Raw genomic sequence first — 26,772 nt, forward strand, 5'->3', positions numbered from 1 at the left:
ACAGAAATGTATGTGTGGGGGGAAGCCCCACAATTAAAGTTTGAGGTAGTGCAAAAGTGAGGCCATGTTCCATGGGAGCAGTGGAGCTGGTTAGATGGTTTCCATGGACACGGCCTTGGGTTGCAGGGAGTACAAGGTTAAGACGGTTTGATAATGTGCAGGTGCTGGATTCCTGGGTGTTGTTGTGGGAATATGTTTGTGTTGTGTGTGAAGTTGGCAAACTCAATAAAAGGCTGCCTGCTGCACTGAGCAGGCAGACATCTCTTTGTCTCACCATCCTCGTGTGTCTTGTGTGTCCTTCTTTTCCCCTCGGACCAAGACCTCACGACAGGTACCCCACGACGTGTATGCAAATTAGTAATAATTCTCCTTGCATAGAAATAAATTAATAACTAGAAGCACAATCATTCATACAACTTCTTTGATCCAAACATCATGAAACACATTTTAACTACCACTAACAGGCAGCTACCTCTGAGGAACACAATGGCAACTATTCAGCAGACTTATGAGGAGCATCACATATTTTTCTGCCACATAAATTAAACCATATACTTCCCTTGCTTTGTATTTTAGATGGACAAACTACTGTGACCTATATTGGTGAAGTGTTTGGATTCTAAATGAAGCAAGAGCAAGGATAGAATTTGGATCAGTCACAACTGAAGACCTTTTGTTCCTGGTTTGTTTTTCATAGAACGTTGAATTCGTGTGTTGGAAATTCTAGGAAAACATGTCTATGCAGGAGCATGCACGAGTACTTGTTTAACTTCTGATTCTTTCTCTGCATTGATTTTATAGATATTTTAATTAAGTACTTAATTTTGTTTTTTTCAATATGTCACATTCAATAATGTGCCATTTATTATATTAATTAATCCAGATCACTACACCAACAATATCAAATTAAATATGTATATTTCTGTTCTTTAATCAAATCAGCATTACTTGCCTTGACTCAGTTTGCATTAAGCACATATCAAACATTGGATAACAAAATTATATGCAAAATTTGGGACAAAAAAGTCCAGTACTTTAGACAGTAAAACAGTTTCAAATGATACAACTATTGCAATCTTATGGAATTTGAAGAAAGGTTTATGTTAGACTGGTATTTTGAACTGACTCAAATATTTCAAACACAATAATGAATCCTTTGAATAAAAATATTTTTTAGAAACTAGCACTGTGTCAAGAGAACATAAGAAATCTTGCTTACACTGAAGGAAATGTCTCTGTAACTAAATTAACATTGATAGTTGCTTCATAAGGGCATGGTGTTTTACTGATATTTCCCTGAAGAAAGCTCAGTTTCATGATAATACAGCAAACACAGGTCAAAACTTGAAAGATGAGAATGTAAGTTTTTAATATACTGTAAGTTTTTAATGCAGGGAGAGATCAAATTTCCACCTGCAATTTTTTTGTTCATTTAATCTTCCCTGTAATAAATTACAGCACAATTGGCAGTGATTAGAGTACATTGCAATGTTCTTTTTAAAGATGGAAAAAGGAGCTTCTTGAACACAGCAACATTTTGAGTATCAATTTAAATTCCTTGGAGTGAATTTTTACCATCTGGGAAATGCTTCACACTTAACTTATTTTCAGTAACTCTTTGCAAAATACCAGGGCAGCACAGTTTTCACCAAACCTTTCTTTATCACAATTCTGTAATTCCAATATGCTATCTAATTATATAAAAAAATATGCAGAATCACACTTGAGCCATAATTGGGACAACTTTTGCATCTGTTTTGCTTATTCAGGCTTTGAGCTTCAAACAGTTTTAGTAAATACTTCATTAGAAAGGTACATTTCTATTGTTAATCACACTTTTAAAAAGAGTTTTCACATTTACTGTTCATTTCTGGGTCCAGAGAGAGATTCAAAGTCACCAAAAGATAGTACCAAAAGAGAATATTCTAAAAACTTTCATTTCCCACACATCACATACCATTACACAATGCAAACACCTTCCAAATTTTGTATAAGCATGCTCTAGCCTATTACACATGTAAGCATTTATCACTACATTCAGTTTACTCATTCCAGAAGTCTGGATGCTCAGAAGAGAATATCACAATAATTTCTACATGTTTAATATGCTTATTCTCAACTGTACTTTAGATTTTATATCATCACCAAATTCACTACTATTTTATGTATACAAAAGCTCCAGTGATGGATCCTTAAAAGAAAATGTGTCCTCCCAATCCTAAAATGGGAAGGGATTGTGGGACTTGTACTAGATCTGGGAGGGTTGTAAACAGAACAGCAGCAAAATCAATAGCTTCAGAGATCCATCTGAGTCACTAATGAAAACTTTTTGGTTTCCTGTAAAACTCTAGAACTGTCTCTAGCATGATTCACAGATCCTATCCTTAGTGGTAATATGCCCTCCATTTACTTTATATGAAATCTCCTTGTAATCCATACTAACATAGGTAGATGCAATTGACCCTAAATGCCTCAGCAACAGAAATGATGATACAGTGCTTCATTGTGATGACATCATAATTTTAAGAGTTCACAGTTATGCATAAAATTGGTAATAAAATGTTCTGAAAACCAGATAGTAGTAATGTGACTATAGCTGTGATGGTCTGAACTACATATCTCTTTCAAATACAGCATAATTCTATGATTTTCTATTTATATATAGCTCTGAACTACACAGGGCCAGACTGTGTACTGCTTCAGATCTTCTGTATATGTGTGAAAGCCTGCCACAAGACCTTACACCAGCTAGCAAGACAGCTGTTCAAGAACAGCATACAGAAACCCTCCTTGAACTCTTCTCATGGTAAGGACTGAAGAGATAAACCAATCCTCTTTTCTTTTGGCATGTTATACATTACAGATCTGAGAAAACTAGTCGAAGAGGTAACAGGCTCAAAATATGTTGCATGAACTTGCACTCTTTAGAAGTAATAAAAAATACTGGAAATAGAACAATTTTTTTCTAAACCCTCCACACTTTTCTAATAACCATTTATCCAGCAGGATTCAAGTAAACCTTTTCACTGGCGTATCATGCAATGAACAACAGACACTCCTCTTATTTCCCAGAGCAGATTGTGCTCAATGGAGACAGACATCTTTGATGCACCTCCGTCAGAAAAGCTTGTTGACGCTGTGCCACAATTTAGCCCATAAGGTTTTCTGAATGTTAAATGCTAAACTTAAAATTAGGAGTTACGTATTATTCTATTTTTAAAAACTACATTTTTCCTGAGCAGAGATTGACTTCACATCTGAAGAAGTCACAGAGAATGAGTTATTTCATCTACGGGCAGAAATAATTTTGCTTCTGGCATATACTTCAAAGCAATTTTTAGAATCTGAAACAGAAATAAGTGATGTACTGTGCTAAAATGCCCCAAAGTGATTGCTAGCCTTAGCAAAACAGGAAGCATGCAGATTTAAATGCTTTTTAGAGCACAGAATAATCCCAAGTCTTGTCAGTTAAGTGTGCCAGTCCAATTCAAATCTGTTTTAAATCACTGTTCTGTCCTATCCTGCACATGTTCTACTTTAGAATTAGAGATTTAGTTCAGAATGATATCTCACTGGTTTTGAACTAATGTATTTGCCTCTAGTGTTTTTAGAAAGAAAAAGCTCTTCCACACTAGCAATTTTTAACGTGTTGGAGTCACAATCTAACTGAGATCTGCTAAACTGCGTATGAGTATTTCCACTAATACCAATAAGCTTTGGATCAGGCCCACAGAGAATTTTAACTGGTAATCAGCATTTTAAACACTTTTTTTTTACTGAAAAGCATATATTGTCAGCATCAAATACTCTATGACATCTTCTAAAGATAGTTATAACTATAGGTATCTAACAAAATATTTTATTTTGCAAAATACATTTGCACAATTTGGTCTACTCAGTGACTTCAAAGAATACTATATAATATGTAACTACAGCATGTAATTAAAATTCCTTTATAAAAAGTCTAATTTATTTTTCAGATTATGAATCAATGAGTAGTAGCATGCAGAACAACATGCTATAATAATGGCCAGTCTTCGCGAATGAAGATTTGGGGAAAGGTCTTTTTACCTTTCCAGCCTGCGCAATGGATTTTTTAGGTGAGACACAGCCTGCGCTGAACTGAGCCCACCCTTTAATCCTAAGGTTCATCTGCCGGGGCCAAGCAAGCTTGGACAATGGCAGTGAGGTCCTCAGGACGTAGGTTTGTTTAGAGTGTCCTTCTCATAGATGGATGGCCTCACAGGGCTAACGGGCTCCATCTGCCCGGGGGGACTGGGATTCGAACCTGGGTCGCAGCGGTGAGAGTCCCGCATGCTAACCACTAGGCCACCAGGCGTCCCCTACAACTTGCTATACACATTAAAAAATGGGTACTTGAAGAAAGGATTTTAAAGCATAGATGAGCATTCTAACAATCAAGCTGCTGACTATTTGTTTTCACTTTCTCTTCTCTCTACTGCTTTTGACCTACCTAGCTCATTTTTCTTGTTCCCTTTCTCACAGTTTTGACAAGTGACAGTTCTTCTAAGGATACAAAATACTTCTAAATTTCTAATCAGATTTAGTATAATTATATTATTGACATTTACTTAAGAGAACCACTGGACCTACTGCCATATCTTTAGTTTATTTCCATCTTACCTCTCAAGTTTCTAGGGGATGAGGGATATAAGGAATGCTAAGAATTACATTTCTATTACATTAAGAATTGTCTGCTCAGAAACTTTTTTTTTATCATTAGTGTCATTATCCTTGGGTTCTCAGATTTAGGACTAAGATGACAAGTAGCTGTGAAATACAGTTTATGTCTTCTTCTTATTTTGTGTACTGTTTTTCTAATATTATTTTAATGACAGTATTTAGTAATCAATTCTTTAAGCTTAATTTGCTTACAGATAGGATGCTAATTGTACAAGATCTGTTGTCTGTGGTGCTGAGGCAGAACTTAATTATGCACAGAGTGATGGGTGGTTTTTTCTTTGTTTCACACTACTGTAGCTCAATACCAGTATATGAATATGGTGTTTGGAAGCATGATTGGTCTCATTGGTTGTGACGTAAAAGATCAGAAAAGAAGGAGAGTGCATATCCAGTAGCAAAGCTTTGTTTCCAAGTACTGAGAAGAGTGCATATAGCTCCCATAAAAAGAAATCAAGCTCTCATAAGGAAAATACAACATGACATCTAATTATAATGAAAGTTAAAAAATTATTCCAGATGTAATAATCAATGATCATTTAAATCCCAAAAGGTGAAGGAAGGCAATAACTATATGAAACTTTGTGAAGTAATTGTGCTGATTATTTATGTAGCTGATATAAGTATTTAAGGCAACTCAATATCTTCCTTGGAGTAATAGGAGGCAGAGGAATCTAGACCAAACTATATGACATTATTAAACTCAAAGAGTATAATTTAAAAATTTAAAAAACTAAAGTATTCCTTAGGAGTGCATATTTCATTGGGATTCCAGGTAAGCACCATCATGAGATATTCTTGTTTCGATGTTATTGTGTGTACTTCATTTTGTGATACTGGTTTGCTTCCACTGACAGAGAAAAAATATTTCCCCATGGCTACTGTTGCTATAGGTGATGCTTCAACTGCTGCATTACTGTGGAAGAATGTTCATGAGAGAAAGAATATCTCAGTTCAGAATTTTCTGAAATCCTAAAATTATCCTAAATGTGATTATTTCTGGAAATAATCATTAAATCCAATTAGGACACTTGATTGGAATTTGAAAAAGGTCCATTCCGAAATTTTCCTATTAAATTAAAAGAGGCACTTAGCACCTCGGTGCTGCTCACCTTATCTTTAATTAAGATTATTGATATTTCCATTTCCTCATCATTTTCAAAGTGTAACTACATGATAAAAGGCAACACATCACTTGAACATCAATGTTCTTGTAGTACCTTATCAAGAGTTTACTCTTAGCATTCCTACACGGATGTTAATGAACAGTATTCCATCTCTATTTCACTGTGAAGCACATAAATTCAGTATTTGCTGTAGAGTAAAAGCATGAAAATACAGCAGATGAGGTGAGGGCCAACTAGTTGTTAAACCACAAAAACTTAGCTGCCTGCCTAAATTATCAGTAACTCTGTGATACACTGTCCAAGGAGAACTTACCCTGACATGCAGGTAGATACAGGCTGTCAGTTCCACTGGCTTGGAATTACATCATCAAGGGGTTTTTTTGCCCATAGGCATTATTAGAGTATGGTAAGCTCTGAAGGAGAGTGCATCACTCAGAGAAAGGGAAAGAAAAGATGGACAGATCATATATCATTTTACCATGTGAAAAGAAATTGTGATTAATATTTATTGTTCTATTCATGATATAAAACTAACTTCTATGGAATATAGTCCATACAGTCCATGTTGCTCCGAGAAATAATGTCTGTTTTTAGATTTGTGCAAAATGCCTGGTGATACAGGGAAAACCAGTCTTCCCTGTTCCCTGAACCTGTATTTTTAGCAGTGTTTTTCTTTTTCATTTTTTTATTCAATTTCTTTCTTTTTAAGTGACACCTTTCTCTTGCCTATAAGGATGGCATACAATACAGAGGAGGAGGGAGGGGAAGGCAATTATGAGTATCATCTCAATTTTTCTGAGGGTTGTGAGCTAGCCAGCAAGAAGGTAGGGGTTATTCTAATTGCTTGAATAGACAGCAAGCGACTCAAATAATTGAATATTTATGGTTTTAACATTTAATTCCTGGAATTGTTCTCAGAAAGGAAAAGCATAACAATAAGCTTGGTTATACAAGACCTGTGTCTCATAGTCAGGCTTTCTGATATTTGACACAGTAAAAGGGACAATTAGAGCTTTTTCAACTGCTGAAACATTCAGAATCTCTCATTCTCATTTGTTTCATTCTTCTGATTTTTTTGTGGTTAACAGGAGCTCATTTGTACTGAAGGCTTACAGGTGCATCCACATTGGTGTTTTAGTTCGGCTGGGAAATCTCCCCACAGTTCCTACTTAGTTTTGTTTGGTTTTGTTCACATCCTAGAGCTATCTTGGAGTGCATGAAGTGTCTTCCTTCTGTCTAAAATTAAATATGAAGGTGGGCTTACATGTGAGCACTATACCTTTGTTGACTTTTTCTTGTAGAAAATACACATGATTTGTTCTTCCACCATTTTTAAGGTGCCACCAAACATCTGCAGTAAGTATTTTAAGATCTAGCAAGTATATGACATACAGGATTCATTTGAAGGATACCTAGTTTTTATTTTTGCCTTAGTAATAGCAATATTAAACTGCCTCTTAGAGGCCTGCTGTGTAGGCAAATGTTGATTTTTCATAATTTAAACCCATTTAACAGAAACGGAAGTCCCCAACGGCAACCACAGTAGCCTACTATGGGAAACACAAAAACTAGTAACAAAGTAAAATAACTTTTAATCATTTGTTCTTGAATTCTTTCTATTGAAATATTGAATTATTATTCAATTATAGTATTGGTTTATACTATTCTATGGAATCCAGCTAACATTAAAACTAAATAAACCTACATCTACCTTTCTCCTGATTAAAACTCATGTAAGCTAAGCAAAACATTAACATTACAGTACTCAAGCATGAATATATATATACATACATATGATATCTTGATAGTTTGATAAATCAAAAGCTGCTTGGGAAGCATTATATTTGAAGAAGAACTGAATTTTAACTTTTAAAAAGCGGGCATCTGGACCCCAGAGAATTCAACTAAGATGTATTTGAACTAAACTAGATTTTTAATTAAAGTTGTACTAAAAATGCAAAACTATTTTTTGCATGTGTTTGGGTTTTCACATATAGCACGTGATGTTTTGCATGAAGATTCTTTTTCCTTGACAGGCAAGCATTTTGCAAACAACTGCACAAGGACATACTTCTCTACAGTCACTTAAACCTGACTGATGCAAGAAGCACAGATCCTATTATTAAAGCCACAAGCTACCTGACACATTAAAAAAGAGACTGCAGATAGCATCATAAGTTATTGATCGTCAGAAGTGTGACACAAACTCCTTGGTTGGACTATGTAGAAGTCTGTGTTTGATCTTTTTGATGACAGGAGATGTGTGTTGCCTCTATTGTTGGCAAAATGGATTGCGGGGAGGAAGAATTATAGATACGTCTGGAGGCACCAATTCTTAAATATTTTCTTTAAAAAAAAAATCCACAGGAGATAAGTAATATCATTCCTCGTGAGCTGTACAAGATCAACCCGGATTTCTTTCTTAACAGGCTACTTCAGCATGACTCAAATAGTAAGAAAGAACATACATAACGCCACTACAGAGTAAATCTTCAATACTTTCATTTCTGTAAATACACAAGCATAGCCTCTAATGAGATATACAAAACATCAACAAAAGTGAGAATTACACTTTCCTTTTAAATGATATAACAAAGGGCTTCTCTTGATACAAGAAAAATATGCATAAGTAGAAAAAAAAAGCCATGATCCAAAGGAAAATTAATTTATGTCTCAGGAATTAAGAAACTTAGTTCTATGAACAATGCTGCTAAAATGCAAAAAATTGGCATTAGCTAGTGTCACAATCTGCTGGGTGCAAGTCACACAGATGAAAGCCCTAGAACACAAACATAAAGCTCTAAACATGAGCAATGGACCCACTTTTCAGCCTTCTGAATTTTGAAATGCCTGGAAACAAAAGCTGCAACCTCCTCATGGTGGTTAGATATTTAGTTAAGTGTGGAACTACTCATAAAAATTCTTTCTGGGAACAAAAATTATATATGGGTTCAATGGAGAATGGACAAATTCACAGAACATAAATGTAGGTTATGTAACACACAGAAAACATCCAGGAGGTACTCGGGCTTAGGAGGACCTTGGGCTGCAAATAGTTGAAGGTTGTAACGACATTCCGAAAAAAGTGTCAACATGCATTTGTTGTGCAATTACACAGTTCCCAAAAGTATTCATAACTGGTCAAATACGGTAAAGGATAGATAAAACTTTACTCTTACTCAGGCCAAACTTTTTTTGTCCTTCTCTTTTTGCTAAACTCATGAGAATTTATTCATTTGGGTATCTGACATTTTTGACATATTTTCAGAGTGCAGCTTTTTATCTTCCCCAGACATGGCCATCTGCCTCTATCTTCTTCAACTGAGTAAGTCCAAACTCTCAGTGAATCCTTTGCATAACTCTAAGAAGATAATCAAACTCTCACTATCTAAAAATTAGAAATGGAAAAAAACCCTTTCAATTTATTCAACTTTACAGATAGAGCTACATTACAGTTAGAAATACAAATTGAAAAGTTATATCCAGAACTTGTACGATCAAGTGCTAAATAAGGTATTTCATAAAATTCTTATCTAATTACAAATCATCAAACCAGCTGCTGTAGAAGCTATTCAACAATACAGCAAAACCCAGACATAAATACTTCATTTTGGTTTAGAGTAAGATCTACTCAGTCATTCCAAAATCATTCACGAAATCGTCTCAGATTTATTGACCGATTCCTGCTGCAAAAAAAGGGATTTTGAGGCCAGAATCAAATTCTAGAACTCATAGCACCATCTCCATTTTAGAAAAAAATGATAGTGGCTATTCCAGAATGAGGGAGCCAGATATTCAATTTTCTCCTTTCACTAAATGGCATCAAATTTTCATTTTCCAAAAGAATACTACCACCAGCAATGTACTCTGATATGTGTCACGTTTATGTTGTTTAACTAGAGCTGTTTATAAAATACCTAGCTAATTGGCTAATGAGTAAGACCAACTCTACCCTAGTTGTTGGATATTTACCAAAGGTAAAGGCGGCTTGCTTTCCCACCCACATAGACCATTTTTTATACAGTGTGGAACAACATAAAGGGAGACATTTATTACATCAAATGTTTGTAGCATTACAATTGGACAGCAAGGAACGTAAAAAAATAAGAAGATCTAGTGAGTTGTGTGCAAGAAAGAGAAACAAAACTTGGCTTTTATTTCAGAATGGTCTTAGAAGAAATGAAAACTGGCTGGTATGCAATACAGAGAGCTTTTTGTTTTTCTTAAAACTGAACATGACTAAGTATGCTCAGAGGACTAAAAGTTCTTAAAAAGAACCAGGAATGTTTTTGCCATTTCCTTCAGTTCTAATCATCTCACACAGGGCTCAGAAATATAGCTGGTGAGCAGAAAGCTTTCTGAAAGATACAAACATTCTCATATGGAGAAGAAGCAGAGAAGCAATATGAATAAGAGGACATGACACAAGAGAAATAGATTGAAATGTAAGATAGAATACTCTAAATAATGTTACAATCAGTTTAAATGCATTCATAGAGTGAAAAAAAAACTTCATCACAAACAATACTGTGAGGAACTGAAGACTGAAATATCCTAGCACTCTTTGCTCATAGCCTTTATCTTGCAATGGCAATTCTTCTGACTGATGAAGTTTTCATGAGCATCCCTCCACAGCTTGGTCAATCTTATTTATAAAATATCCAATGGAAAGATAAGGGAACAATACAAGGCATGGTGACAGTCCAAAGACTGAAACAATCTGTCTCTGAAAATGGTCCTACTACAAGTTAATGAGTTATTTTGATTTCAGCTCAGTAAAAAAAACAAATGAAACCAGCAAAGTAAAGAGCTAACATGACAATCAGATAAATATGAGTATTTTCTATAGTTACTGTGCTTCTAGAAATGGCTAAGAATTGTAAATGAAACATTATGGAAAATATTTTTCTCTTTGACCTTACATGTCAGGATAATTATTACAACTGGAAAAATCTACATCAGATACATATAACTAAAATTTGTAATTATATTGCTTCTAACAACTGTATTCATTACTTGCTCTCAAAAGAAGATCCTTAAAAAGTCTTTATTGAATTAATATTGTAATATCTATTGTTCCTACAGGAAAGCATTTTATGATGTGATGAAGCTCTGTTATTTATCTGTGCTGGCATCTCACAAGGAAGAGGATGTATGCAACTAAATGAAGTGTAAAAGATTTTAATAGTGCAAATAGACATGTACACAAACGTGCGTACATTACATTATGGTTACTTCAGAGGTAAAAAAAGATTCTGAAAAATAGCTAACACCTGAACCTGCCAGTAGTGTTAACATATAGTGTTCTTTCCCAGTTTTAGGACAGTCTCTAAAATTTTCATCTCCAGCATCATCATGCCATTGCTGTATTTCCTGCCTTCCCGCTTGCCAGATTGAGGCCTAAAAATACAGGTTTCCAAAATTAGTAAATGTATCTTAAATATTACAAGAGATTTTTTTCCCTTCTGTATTGTCAACAGTTGCTAACTGGCTTTATTCATAGCAAGCGAATAATGTGGGGGAAAAGAGCAAATCCTGTGAAGAATAGCCATTTGAATAAAAGATAGGCATGCACATGGCTCAACACATGCCTATCCACATGTGGTCAGATAGTTCAGAATTTGATTTGAAAAGAGAGAAGCTGTTCATGTCATTTCTTGTTTGATTTACACATCCAGTGCTATATCTGACAGCAGGGCTTCGAGACCCATCTGCAGTTTTACCCCTTCAATATGCTTGCAAAAAATAGTTTTATTTTCATATTAGTTCATTATTCTTAGCAATCGGAATGTCCATGTAGTTAGTGACACGTGAGACAGTATGTTTGGAGAGCAGGTTCACAGGAGCAGCTAAGTAGGTTTAGCGCAAATAATTCATTTAAGCCTGAGAAAAGACTGACTGATAACACTGTAGAGGCATTACTGAAGGCTAGGTAACACTGTCATGAACTTTAAGTTGGAATAATATAGCTGCCTCCAAGAAGATTATTTTTAAGTTCAGGTAGCATGATATTTAGGGGCATACTGTACCTAATGTTTCACGTATGCGCTAGCACAGACCAGTTTACTGCAAAAACACATATTGTTTTTGAATGGAATGACAGGAATCAGTTTCATCCACAGCCTTCCAGGCATTGCCTCACATGACCCTTCTGCCATCAGATTTTTGGACATGTTGACATACTTGTAACACTGAAATATAATTACAATGAGCTTCATGAAGTATGTTGCTTTGAAACTGGACTGTGTAAAGACAATAATAGTTAACAAAGAGCAGTTTGTAATATTAATCAACCCAACATTTCTCTGTTCATGTGGGACAGATCACATCTTGCCTTGGATAACTGTGCAAAGGCTGGAATTAGACGCAGCAAAAAGAAGGGCAACATAAGGAGACCTGAACATGCTACATCTGCTGGACAAGTTAATTAGAACAAAAAATAAATTGTATGAGACAGTACCGAGTGAGTATGATCCCCAGGAGCAGTTCCTGGAATTGCTCTACTACATCTTACTATTTGCACTCAGTTGAACTGAGCTATAAATTGATGGAAAAAAAAAGATAATCTTCACAGATGGAAAGGTTCAAATTAACATGTTTTGAAGGACGCCTTGGTAGCTTTTGTTATATTGTAATCAAGAAGATGAAAAAAATTAAAAACCAGAGAAGAGAGGGCTTGAATTTGACCTTCTCAGGCATCTCATCTGGAGAAGAGTTCTCAATCAACGACATGTTGGTACAGACTGGTAATACCAGTTTTTTTGAGATGTTCCCTCAATGGAAGTGCAGGTGGCTGTATAAAGGAGATGAGAATGCTTTATCTAAAGAATTTGTTGATTATTCTTATTTCATTACAAGACAATATTTTCCCTTTTTTCTGTCAACCATGCATTCTTTTGCTAATTAGAAAGTTACTGTTAACAGACAAAGACAGTGTACCATGAACTTGCATACAGCACACCGAAAAAAATGCTCTGGTAATAGGAGTTATTTTCTTTTTCTTTCTATTCCTTTTATTCTGTATTTCAATTCTAGTAATTCCAAAACTTTTCACAGTTGAAGAAACAAGGCTTGAAAAGCCGACATAAACATCACAGGTTTAATCTTTTTGTATCAGCTCTTAATAAATGAGATATTTGAATGAGAAAGTAATGTTGACAAATATGTGACCTACTTCAAATAGCCACTTCGCTATTGTCACATAAAGGAACATTCCTGCAGCAGAATGCATCTAGGATTGCAACACAGCCAGGAATTCTAGACCAGACCTCCAAAACAAGTTTCTAAATCTAATATGCTGAATTTCCTAATTCTCTCAAAAAAGAAAAACAAAACTGCAAGCTGTAAGAGTAGGACTGCTTTTGCTTCAGAAATATGGCTTGTGAGAGAGAACAATTTCATCTGATACTTATTGTAAAGAAAGATCTGAAGACACTTTTAGAAGAAATCTAAAGTGTGAATCAAATATTACTTTTTCATTGTAGAAGAGAAAAAATTATAGCCCATATACTAAAGATTCAATTCTTGAATTGTACATTTTGGGTTGTTTTAAGGAAAAATGTACCCTTCTTAGACAAATGAAATGTTTCTCACGGTCAGAAAACAAGGCATGTAAAAAGAGTAAGAGCTACTTCAAGGTCCTACAGTGAAGACAGCCTTTCTGACTAAGAGATAAACTCAGTACCACTGAAAGATGAGGAAAAAACTGTATGATCTTTCGCAATGAATGGTATACAGAACTTTTTGAAAATTTAAAAGACACTCATGGACTGAAAATAAAGATTGTAATGAGATCATCTTCAGACATTTGCTGACATTTTTGCTGCATATATACATCTGAGTACAGACCTATTTGGGGATCTGAAACAGAACAAGAACGTCTGAAGAGCTGTCTTTTTAATTTCACGGCCCAATTATACTCGGGACAAGAAGTTATATGGGTTAGAGAAAGATAATTATTCTGACTGGTCAGGCAAAAATGAGAAAGAAAGTCATCCAGAGTTACAGTTTCAGCTGCAGGTGTTGATGTGCCAAGTTGATATTACCAAGAGAGCCACAATTTTGTCACCTTCAATCTTTAAGATTTACACTTTAAAGAGATCTTGAGGGATGCATATAACAAGGCACCGAGCTATGTTAGAGAGGTATCTCCCTGAAAGCCCAGGCTGCCCTCTTCTGGAGTTAATTATCTTGCACATCTAGTGGTCCTGGTTCATGGTCAAGTTACATGAGGAATATCTCGCAAACGAAACAATCACCTGACTATAAGGTATTTAATTTTTCATTTGTGTTATCTTACAGAACACCTACTAAACATGTATTCAAATGATCAAGAAAATTACATCTTGGCAGGACAGAGTTACATACAGTAATGACTTCCCTGTGCAATGGAGTAGTCTCAGTATGGTAACTTTCTATATTAGTATATGTGGCAGCTGACATTATTGATATGCACTCCAACTTGAGGTGAAATGCAATGCTATAAAAACATAACCATTCATTCTGAATTCAAGAATGCTTCTATGAAGTCAATGTTCTTGCTGCAGATAAAGCTGTGAAAACAGGTCACGCCAAAGCTGCATTCACATAGTCTGCCTTACACATACTGGAGTGAGAGCAGAGTTTTCATCAACTTGTTGCAGGTTCTTCCACCAGTTAAAGTTCAGAATAAATAACACAACCTTTATTCTTACATCAGGCAACCTGATATTAAGGTATCTCCTGCCATCCATGCATGCAACATATGTAGTTTTGTTTAGTCTACAAGGCCATCTGACGCCAAAGCTAAAGCATATACTTATCGTTATATGAGGCCTGTTCTCCAGCTAATTAATTAGAAAATGTTGTTGTATGCTGTCATTCAGATAATATAGTGCTATGGTAGAGTTCAGTCATCTTCTACTTGATAGAAATATACTACTCAAAGATCAGGATCCCTGTTTCAAATCAGGGGATTTAGGGAATTAGCAAACACCAAGAGTAAAACTGCAATCACCAAACATAAAAAGGAATTTTCTCTAAGCTATCAGCAGTTACAAGAGCTTGATTGATTCTTTTGGTAGCAGATTATTGAGGCAGAGGTAAAATTATAAAGATCTTAGAAACAGAATAATTGTTTTGTTGTATTCATCTCTCATTTTTATCTGAAGGATAATGAATCATTGCAAGTTTTCTGAAGAAAACATAAAAAGCACTGAAATTGAGTAGGGAAATACTAATGCCTTATTTAGATGTCAGTTCTTGATTTAGAAGTCCTGTAAAAAGTATTGTGATTGTTTCAAGGAAGGGAACAGAAAACCACTAGCTGCAGTTACTATGAAAATAGGTTCCTTCTGTATATCATTTCTTTCTGGTCAGGCAGAAGACCCTTGACATCAATATGCATGATAAAATAATTCACTGCTTTTTGCTGATGATGTTTTTTTTTTTAAATAAAATGCGAGACACAGGAATATAATAAAGGAGGAAACACTCAAATGTGCACAAATCCTCAATTATTATTAAAAGAAACATTCTTTTAAGGTGCAGATGTTCCACAAATTTTCAGAACAAATTGGTAATTCAGAAGATTAGAATCAAGAAATATGATGAACTGTAATTGTTGTCAGTGTAGATCTGGAAAGGGAACAAGGAACCTTTCAGAGAAACAACAGCTAGCTAAACCAAGAAAAAGCTGCTTTTACTGCTGACCATTATTATTCAAAGTTCAGCTTTTAACAACCTAGGTAAGAGACAAGCATCGAAGAATTTTCCATTAGACACAATTTTGATCTGTTATTTCCAGATTTTGTTATTCTCTTTTCACATTAGTACTTCTTGTCTCTTGCAGAATTACAGTGCGTCATCTATCATGAAGTAGTCGAAAGGAATTAAATGAGTAAAATAAAGTGTTGGGTTTTTTTCATTCAGGCTAAGATTGTGTCTAATCTGTTATCCTATATTACTAAAATAATTCTAAGATACTAGCTGAGAATGGAGGGTGGAATTTAATTTTACTATAATTATTTCATTTACTGATTGTAAATTAATGATTTACTGATGGTAAAACATACTCTTGAAAAACTTGTAGAAGATGATATGAACTTCAGTCATTTTGCCTTTGTTATTTTTTCTTAGCTTTCTCAGCAGAGATAAGAGAAAATTCAGCTTTCACTCAATCCATAAAGCAAATCATCCACAAATTAGAAACATTTAGTTCTAATAAGCATGAGATTATAGTTCCAATTTCACACAGTTAAATGCAAAAATTAGAAGTTCCTGAGTGTAGTCCGTTGTAAATTTAACCAAAGAAGATAAAAAGTAAAGTGAATCCAGATACTATTAAGAACTTAACAAGAACTGTGCAACAGCAGAAATCTGGAGAAGTTAATATCTAATGCCAATGAATGTTCTTTCTGTTTTCTTATTTTTGCTTTTAAACATCAAGAAGTATTTAGCATCATTTGACTACCCAGAATAAAACTGTGATCGCTGAAGAGAATTTACAGTAGATAAAAACCAATAACAATAAAAAACACACAAAGCCCTAAAGAATCAAATTACCCCAGATAAATAAAAGATACCATTCAAATTAATTATTTCCAGTTAATTTTGAAAAGATTTGCTACATCCATGAATATAAACACATTCTTCTAGTTTCAAAGATAATGGCACATTATCTTTGATTATAATATATTACAGTCCACAAAACCAATATGAATAATTCCTGATCATTTAAACTCTTTCTTTATCAAAGCAGATAGAATTTCTCACTCTTATTTCACAATAGTTCTCTAACGATATAGTTTTTCTTTGATCTAGCTATGAAATTAATTATTTTTTAAATCATTGAAAAGCAACAATTTTGAGAAGTTTCAAACCCTACCAACAAACAACGTAGAGGATTCATCTAATTTCAAGATCAATCCTACAGAAGCCAATTGACAGGTTTGCATTGAATTTCAACACTTGCATTATTTTTTATTTTGCAGTAACCTACTTCTAGTTATATCTTAAATACCATATCTCTTTAAAATTCCATCTGCAGATCCCATAAACTAGCTATTAAAGATATTTGTTTCAATACATCAACTTTCTCAAATACCATACTCTTCTGCTTCAAGTTTAGCCTAATAAAGCGACTTGCATGTGAAATTTGAAGGCACAAAGCTAAATGTTAGGGTTACCGACAATTTCCCACTCCTGAAGTTTTGATCTGTAAAAAAGAAAATACTTAAATCTTTTTTAAAACATTTTCATGATGTGAATCTCTATTTACAGATAAAACCTTCACCATTATGATGACACTACCACTCTGTTCAACTCTTATCATCTAAGTAAATATACTGAAGTTTTGCTTTAATGAATCCCATTAGCACTGCAAAAACAATCTCAGGTTTCCTAGAAATGTCCCCTTCCTCATCTTTATTGGTGATTGCATAATGACTTCTAATTACATTTTTTCAACTTAAATTTCTTATTAAATTATATGGACCACAAAAGGATGAAAATAGATAGCTACAATACCTAAAATCTAGGCAAGTATGTAAAAAAAAGGTTTGATTTATTTAAAATATGACATTTGGGGGGAAACATGTTTTAATAATATTGGTCATGAAATATCAGAGCCCTTTGTGAAGCAGCAGGAAAAAATCAGGAATAATTCTGTGTATTTATGGTAAGTGTATTTCAGTACCAGAGACAACAGCAATTCCAACTTAAACCCAAAGACCTATGGTTTTATAAAGCTTTGTTGACAGGCAAAGTAAAGTGGTTTTTTCTCTATACCTGGAAGTTCTTTCTCTTCAAGACTGTATGCCAGAGGTCCAAAGGAATAATTAGCTGGACTGATGGCAGGAGTAGAAATAAAACTTGCACAGCCAATGGATGAGTTGATTTCAAAATAATTGTGGCTGTGATTCATTCGGTGAAATTCCAGAGAAGATACTATGGATGTACGTTGCTTGGGCTACAAGAAAAACAAAAGTTTGGCATGAAAAAATAGAAACTTTTTGTATCATTTTCATTACTTAACATTTAACAAATCTACCTAGGGTTTCTCTCTTTTTACTGTTTTTATTTGGCTCAAAGGTTATACTAGTAAAAATCATTCCATGTGACAAGCTGTGTAGAGATAATTTCCTTCCAAAATTTCAATTAATCTTCATTAGCAAAAATGCATGTCTTCATTCTAATCAATTTAATTCAACATAAAGTAGGCTTTTACATTCTTGCATATAATAATTGCAATCATCTTTTGATAAGAAAGGGAACTCTTCACCAGCTGCATTGCTGGGTACATCTTGCAAAACAATTAGCCTGCTGATGCCTGTATAATGAAATTTACTAAATAATACCAAGCACTCATCAGTCAAAAGCAACCCTCTGCTGTTTATTCCATTTATGAATACGCCTTAAATATTCAAAGACTGAAATGTCTAAAAGCTTAGGGGGACAGTTTTTGACAGCCTCAAAAACAAACATGAAAATCAAACTTTCTTCATGAGTTTTCATGGAACAGTGTGAAAACTTGGTACTACCTTATATCAAACATTTACTTTTGAAGTGAACTTCTGAACAGACCCCGCTTAACGGTTTGGTTTTGGATTGCAGAGTAGCTTCAGAGCATGAGAAACTCATTTCTTTCGGGTGGATTTATACCATAAAGTGTAGAAATTAAATCTATATACTGTGATCATCAGGTCAGCAACAACTTTTTCACTACACAGCCCTGTTCCCGTTGCACTGCACTACTTATTAATACAGACATAACCTTAGTGCTCTATATCATGGGTTATAAGCCACAGACCACTGCTGTTTTGCAATGTCACACTAAATAGTCTGTTGCAGCACTCATCTAGCTTCACATTCAAAATATCCTGACCCCACGATGCTCCTTACCACTTCAAGACCAATGACCTGAAACAGAAAACATCTCCAAAAGAAAGGAAGCCCTGCATCCAGGTTTATTGCTGTCTGTATACTTATTTCACAATAGCGAAAAACTTTTCAGGAACTTCTGCCTTAAATAACTAAAGCTGGAAAAAGTAAATAGAAAAAAAGAGAGTAAAAGGTGCTTTATCTCTTCTTATTCTAGCATGTCAAGTTTAACAGGTCAGAATATGTGTAAAGGTCAAGAATTTTACACTTATTAGTGTCAAGACCAAATTATTGCCTTTAAGAGCAATAAGATCTTCCTTGGACCATGAAGCTATTCACCATCGCTTACTTAGAACTAGCTGTTAAAATACAGTCTATCCCAGTGGATTAATTTTCAAATTATTTTGTGGTCTATTTAATATTTAGGTTACAAGTCTTGCAATGTTTGTGTTACAAATACCAAACCAGACTGTTTTCAGTAAAAATTCACTCTTTCTATAGGAATGTCAGAAAAAAAAAATCAAATAGACTTAGGTCTATATAATGGTGATTATTTCTTAAAGTTGTGTTGGGCACCATGTGAATTAACTATGTCCTGTTAAAACTGAGAAAAGCTGCAAAGGAAAGTTTTGGGCATTCATCTGGAATTCATCTATGGTCTATTGAGGGGATTTACTTACTTCAATAATTAAAACCAGTTTCTGCTTTGAAAGGCAGACTCCTAGGTTTAGTAATTTCATGGGAGAGTTCAATGAACAGGGACAGACTTCAATATCAAACAGTCTGGCTGAAAGTCATTGTTTGGGACCTGAGCCAAAAAAACTCTCTGATCAAACCAAAAACATTCATGTGTATTAATTAAACCTAAATGGCACACTTTTGCTAGACAACAGATTCATGAATGACCTAATTATTTCTAAAACTGAAAAAGATATCCAGTCATTTAGAAGCATGTTTCTGGCCCTTTCCCAAGCAACCGTGTCTTTGCAGATTTGCAGGACTTAACTCCTGAGATGAAAAGGGGCCACTTCAATTAACATGATGTGTGATATTCCTCATTATGCTTTAGCTGAGACAGTTTCTACCTAAATGGGCAGCTAGAATGGTCCAGCTCTGTTTTCCAAAGCAGTTTCAAAAGCAACTGCTCTGGCCTTTATCTAGTAAGGTCTCCAGCCACTGCTTTGACTGTGTGCCCCTTTCTTGAAGCCAGAATAGAAGCATCTGATACCTGATTCGGCCTTTTCCTCTTAAGGTTGATAGCTGTTTGACTACACCTAAGTGTAGTATTACAAGCTACTCTAATATCTTTTAAAAGTTTCACAAAAAAAATCTGTGAGGTCTTGATGGATGGAGGGAGGAGGGGAATTAGGTAAACAAAACACCAAAAAACCACCAAGTTGTTCTGAAGCTTCTTTTACAGATCAGTTTAGTTTACAAATGCTCACAGATTGTAAAAGTGTGTCTCTCAACAAAAAACTATTATTTGCTCTGGGGACATGTGTTAGTGATAAAAAATAATTTTAGACTGATTTTCAAAGACAATCATAGAAGCTAGAAATATATTTTATGTTTGTTGTGCTAAAATGCAACCATCTGCTGACTTGGGTGATACAAAGTAGCTTCTATATTATTTCAGGCTTGGGCATTATTATTATTAATTCAGAGAAACATATTTCAGTTTAATACGTCTTTCCAATCTAAGGATTCTGAACAGAACCTCACTCAGTCTCTACTACTCAACAGCACTACACTTCTACTATTTTGTTTAGAGTTAACAAGGTCTGTCTGTCAACATGTGCCAATAATTCTTCTACATAATTACACAAGAATCTAGCATCTGAACTTTTATAGCTAACTAGAGGAGCCTTTTGAACTTTTGTTGGGTCCTGTAAAATGTTATGTTGTTAAAGTACACTAATTGTTCACTAATATATGCTAAGAGAGACTCAGTAAACCAGTATGCGTTGATTGCATCCCTCTCCCATTATCTCTCTGAAGTACCATTTGCATAAAAAAAAAGTAGTAGAAATGTAGGATTAAATTCTATTCCAGATTTAGATAACTAATTTTACAGCATAGCTATTTACATCTACACTAGTTATTTAAGCTCCTATAACAATCAATTGAGATCTAATCAATAAAACCTAAATAGAGTCCAGTGAACACTTCGGCTCACTCCAGCCACCTTGGTATTAAATCACTTGCCTTAATGCAGGTATCTACCATCACTGCAGATTCCCTATGACATCCCATTCAGAAGAGTGCAGGTCTCCCCTATGTTTGCTCTGTATCATACTTGACAGCCTCCATGTACACTTCAAAAACAACTTTATAGCAACTCAAATGACATTAGATTTCTATTTTTAGGTAACTGAATTCAATCCTGCATTTGTCCTAAGCATGATAGGAGATTAGATTTCTAAATCAGAGAGACATTCTTATATATAGAAATGAAAGCACAGGGTTTTTAGTCCCAGATTGAATCACACCTCTAGCTCACATCTAGACATACCCTAGAAACCTTACTTCCTTGTTTAGAATCTGAAGTCAAATTCCAGCGTTACCGGCAGAAGCCCTGGTTTCATGGATTGCATCTGTCAAAGCCACCCTTTAACTACATTTACCAAGAACTCTTGAGATAGGTTCTGAAAAATTCTAAGAAGATTATTTACTATATGGAATACCATAACTTATTCAGGGGTCCAAATCTCCTAGTGGAGATTGTACAAACACAAAACTCTGTCCCAAAGAGATGATGCTTAATTCATTCTTTATAGCCAGCTTTGTCAGTCATTACATGCCTTCTTTGTACTACTCAAAAAGTCTGGACATGCTTAGATAATCCTTGTGAAACTGTAGCATACTCACGGCTTAACTTCACCCCGATATGTATGCTACATAGCTGCATGCAAATTTGTCCTTAAGTAGATTTTTATTCATTACAATCATGTGTTTAATTTACTTGTTATGTTTAAATCTCTTTAATGACTCACATTTACTTTTAAGACTTTTCTTCACAACTATTATTTCAATTGTCATAATACCAACCTAAAAAAACCTAGACTACCCTAAAACAGCATACCAGATCAGGCTAATGAAGAAACCCTATCAATGCAAAAGCAAAAATGTACCAATACAAATCTTTAAAGGTATTGCAAGAACAAGATTTAAATAACGTTCAAATCAGGTCTAATAAGAAGAATATTTTCGTGTTCTGTCTGTAGTGAACATATATCAATGAAAGATACCACTTTGAAACTGCAAAAACAGGAAAGGCATCAAAATACACATATTGAATTGCCTGTCTATTAAAAAGACAAGTAAGGATTTAATGCTTCCATGAATGAAATTTGCATGTAATGCTACCATGACTGGCATGTAACACTATGAGCATGGAAGGGATCATTCAAATATTTCTTACAACATTTAGCAGAGGGAGTAGGGCAAAATTCCTTTCTCAATTTGATAAAATATTTCTCCAGCTTGTGACTTCGCCTTCTTTTATCTTTGGGATTTGTGTACATAGCACCATCATAGCCTTAAAAAAATTAATGTTCACAACACTCTCTACTATGGTAAAGCTATTTGCCCCATTTTACAGATGCTTAACTAGGGTATAGAGCTTTCCCAGGGGACAAATGTGTGGTTTGTTAAATCACTGAGAATGAATGAGCCTAAGGAAATCTGCATTTGGCAAATGCTACCAAATTCCAGCTGCCCTACATAATGTAAAAACTGGTTTCAGTTGCCTTATACCATGCAGAAAATGTATGATAGAATAGAGAACTGAACACATATTCTCAAATTCTTGCTAGCACGTAAAATACAGACTTACCAAAACAAGCAAGCCTCTTCCTCCAGGTTCATCTCACATATATAATACAGTATGAGTGTAGTCACATGGTCACATAAATCTCACATTTTGGTACCTGCCCAGATGATTCCATTCTTTCCATTCTCTGATCAACTCCTACTTCAGAAATTTTCCATTCACCAGCTTCCTTCCTTCTAAAATCCCATTTTCTTTCTATGCTCTCATTTCCCCTTTCATAGGGTCACAGAATGGTTTGGATTGGAAGGGGTCTTTAAAGGCCACTAGTCCAATCTGACCTTGAACACTTCCAGGGATGGGGCATCCACAACCCCTATGGGTACCTCTCTTGTGACATTCCTTCCATAACTACCTATGTTACTCTAAACCCCCCTTCACAGTATCCTTGCTGATTTCAGTTCTGCTTGGTCTTCCAAAACTTGGTTCTCTGCTTTCTCTGTGGTTTTGTCATCAAGATCCCTCAAACAAACTCCCAAATGGTCCTATCTCACACTGACCTTATCAGTCACTATATCCCTCATTGTCCTTCAATGCATCCAATTCTAGCCTCTGTCCTCCCTTTCAAATACAACTTTCACATCACTTTTATGGTTTCTGTCTTCTGTCTCAATATCCCAGCATATCATCTCTATTTCTCTTTGTCTCTTTTCTCATGTACATTTACATAAATGCCCAAAACATTCATAATTTTCTTGGTAAAATACAGCCTGTGACAGGACAGGCTTCTTTGTTTACTACTGTCTCCAGTACCTCAGTTTGATTTGCAGAAATCATCAGGCCTGATACGTTCTCATCAGTCAATGCTGCTGCCAAGAATTATTTGATTTATAGGATCTGAACTAAGGTGATCAAGTACCCTTGAAATTGCAAAAACTGGAGATTACAATGCATCTGGGTTTGATTCATCTATGTCACCTAGAAGTGAAAGACTACCTTGAATTATAACTAGAATACTGAATCAATTATTCTGTCAAGCCTCAAAATACCATGTTAAACAAGCTGAAGACACATTGTCTTTTTAATAAGGTAATATAATTTTCTCTTTTTTCATTTCACAGAACCTTATCTTAAATTATGACAAAAATTAAAAATAAAATACAAGCAGTTTCAGCACCCATCTTGACATTCTTGTTTTTACTACCCAACATCTTAATTTAGTTTAAAAGTAGAAAGCAGAAATTACACAGAGGTTGTCAACTAATATATCTCAAGCAGCCATACCAGGGAGCTTACAGGATCATGGGGGGGGGAGAAAAAAAAAAAAGAAAAAAGGAAAAAAATACTTTAACTGGTTTTTAACTGTGGATCCTTTTCAATACTAAGAGCATTATGCATTCTGTAATTTTTAATGGCATCATAGTGTCAAAGTCCTAGAAAGTTCTGTTTGACTGACTTTTAATTTAGAGACAGACACCACTTGCATCCTGCGTGAGCAGTAAGTGCATACTTCTTTATAGTAATCTCGGCCCATCAGCACATTTCGATCATTCCACTGTCAGTGACATGCTCAAGAATGGCACAGACTCAGCTTTTTTCTGTAGCCTGTGGTTAGGAAGTCATGCCATGTGACTCCAGGTACCATACAGACATAGTGCTTTCTGTTTTCCTCTGCGCATGATATCCCAGCTCCTGCCTTAGGAGCCTTCCACTGGAGTATGTAATTAAACGTCAGAGGGTTGCTGTCTCCTTCTACCTGTGGTCTTATCTCAGATGACAAATCAGATTGGAAATAAATACAGGAAAAAGCTGATCTATCCCCAGTTTCCATTTTCCTTGCCTTCTGCTTTTATTTCAATTGCAACCACATTGCAGCTGTGGGTTGTGAGGAGTAGCAGTCCTGAATGCTAAAAACTGCAACACCTTTGTAGAGGTTTCCCTCCTTGACAGATGTGACCAGATTTTGAAGATACACCACTATACCTATCCTGGGAAAATGTTGGTTGAAATGAGCTTCAAATTGCAAGAGATAAATTTGATAAATAAGAAGAATGTCTCAGCTACTAAAATTTCCTAAGATTCAAAGATTAAAAAAAGAAGTGTTGTTTTGCCTGAAACAGTTGGAAAAAGGATGTAAGGCCATTTTCTTCAAAAAAGCTCAGCTTCCAGCTGCAACACCGTATTTTGACCTGCAGATTATGAAAATTGCTTATATCATGATATTTTTATACCACCAATTTTGAAGGGCCAAGCTGATGGCTGTTTTTTTAAGCTGCATGCTACAGAGAACATGCAAGTGTGAAAATGGGGTGTATTTTCAGATGATGATAAAGGATTAGTGAACAACTAAGGTGCTCAATACCATCCCATACTACACAGAAACAAAGGAAAGTGCTAAGAATCTGGTGAGATACCCATCAAGGCATTATAGGTAAGGCTTTAATCTTCCAAACTCTGAGTGTGTTACTATTTTCAAGCATTATGTGCAATAGGGCAGGGCAACTGGTATGGATTTGTTCACACCCCTACCATTAAACTTCATTAGGTGTCAGAGAAGGGTCTTCAAAGCAGAATTACCTACCGGGAATGGTGCTTGGTCCATTCAAATCCCAAATCAGGCCCAACAGCAGAAATGTTTGGAGAAAGAGAAGGGCATAGGACCAAAATTATACCTAGGACCGTGTCAACAACTAAACAGTGTAGATGACAACCTTACAGAGGTAAAAGCCCATTTTACTAGTGTTGTATGCAACTTTCATAATCTGAACTATCTTTATGCTCCTTATTTCTCCTGGTCTGTTTTAAGTTCAGATAGGAAAAATGTTCTATTCTGTGTATGACTTATGTTTATATTGAATCAGGAATCACAGCCTAGAGAATCTCTCCAGGTAAGCAACCAACTTCAACCAAGGAAGACATGTACAAGTGATACTCTGAAAACTTAACACTCTTTACAGTAGAGTGTTATTCTGCTTTAATTTATACTTGTGTTTTAGCATCCTGTTGAACCTGTAATTAAATGCACTCACACACACTGTTTGCTGTTTTCATTAGTACTGTGTACTGCGTAGATGTGTTTATGTTTTCATATTATCTCAGCTCTAATTAAAATAATCTAAATAGAATTATATTTTACAGTTACTTGTCAAAGGAGATCTCTTACAATGCGTCTCTTTAATAATATTTTGTTTAATGTTGTTATTAAGTAGTCACAAAGTATCCATTATGCTCTAAGGATTTTTTTTTCCTAATATTCTCCTCTGGAGCTGTTACATGTCTTCTACAAATTAATTCTGTGGTAAAATGGGTGAGTGGGGGGTGTGGGAGTGTGTGTGTGGGGTGTGTGCGTAGGAATCAGTCCTGTGAGACAATTACAACCACAACCTTTTTTTTTGTATTTGGTACTCAGTATTCCAGAATAAAATAATTTCCTAATGTCTGTCCTATTTTCAGTCATGCAGAGATGAATTGCTAACCACATCTTAATGGCACTGACAGTATACCTCTACCTTTGCTTTGCTCTCCTTTTTAAAGGGCTATTTAGGAGCTTCATATATGTGTTTGTTTCTTTGTTTATTCATTTCAACATCATTAGAATGAGAATACATCAAACTGTGTGCAGTAGACTTGTACAGACAATCTCTGTCACGTTGAGAATATTCTGAAATACATTTCAATACCTAGAATCAAGGACACTGACTGCTGCTAACTACCTTAATGTGTCTGCAGTCTAACAGATACATGCAACCTTGGAAACACTATGAAATCCAGAAAAAACACTCCAGACCAGGCACACTAAGGATGAGGGCCAAAACTACTCACCTGTGGACTGTAGAATACATCTTTATTTTGGTGGGTTTGGGGAATGCTCAGCACCTTCCAGAACTTCATTAAAGCATGTACACAGGGCTGGCTTTTACCTTGGATATGAGAGGTTTGATCCCCCAAAAACCATTACTCTCAGTAAAGTTTCTTAAAATCTTATTTACCTGTTGTGCTAAGCATGGACACTGCACATGGTTGCACAAAGTCCAGCACCAAAACACAGCAGAAAAAGAAGTGTGCACCTGAAGAGGAAGCACAGTGTGCCCACTCAGCATTTCTCCACGGTAATTTTCCTGGCTATTCCCTGCCTGGCTGAGCACATGTAACTGGAGCTGAGCACAGAAAGCACTTCATAGGAGAAGGAAGGTCCTTGCACCCCAGCTGTCTTGTGATCTCATTTAATAAGTGAGAGAATTTATTGCATAACTGTGTTCACCAGCCCTCCTTTTCATGATAAAATGTAACAAAACAGATTTTTTTTGTGTGTTGCAA

The 26,772-nt window shown here is 35.3% G+C and overlaps 1 protein-coding gene across 7 annotated transcripts in view; it reads right to left on the reverse strand.

Moving 5' to 3' along the window:
- Positions 1-26,772, reverse strand: part of ANKS1B (ankyrin repeat and sterile alpha motif domain containing 1B) — a 423,694-nt gene that overhangs the window by 242,112 nt on the left and 154,810 nt on the right. For all 7 annotated transcript variants that reach the window (XM_027679966.1, XM_027679964.1, XM_027679965.1 and 4 more), the window contains one exon: positions 17,595-17,775. In XM_027679966.1, the coding sequence (XP_027535767.1) occupies positions 17,595-17,775 (181 nt within the window). The remainder of the gene's footprint in view (positions 1-17,594; positions 17,776-26,772) is intronic.

The sequence above is a fragment of the Neopelma chrysocephalum genome, unplaced genomic scaffold, assembly GCF_003984885.1.
Source record: "Neopelma chrysocephalum unplaced genomic scaffold, ASM398488v2 Primary Assembly neopelma1_59, whole genome shotgun sequence".
Classification (NCBI taxonomy): Eukaryota; Metazoa; Chordata; class Aves; order Passeriformes; family Pipridae; genus Neopelma; species Neopelma chrysocephalum.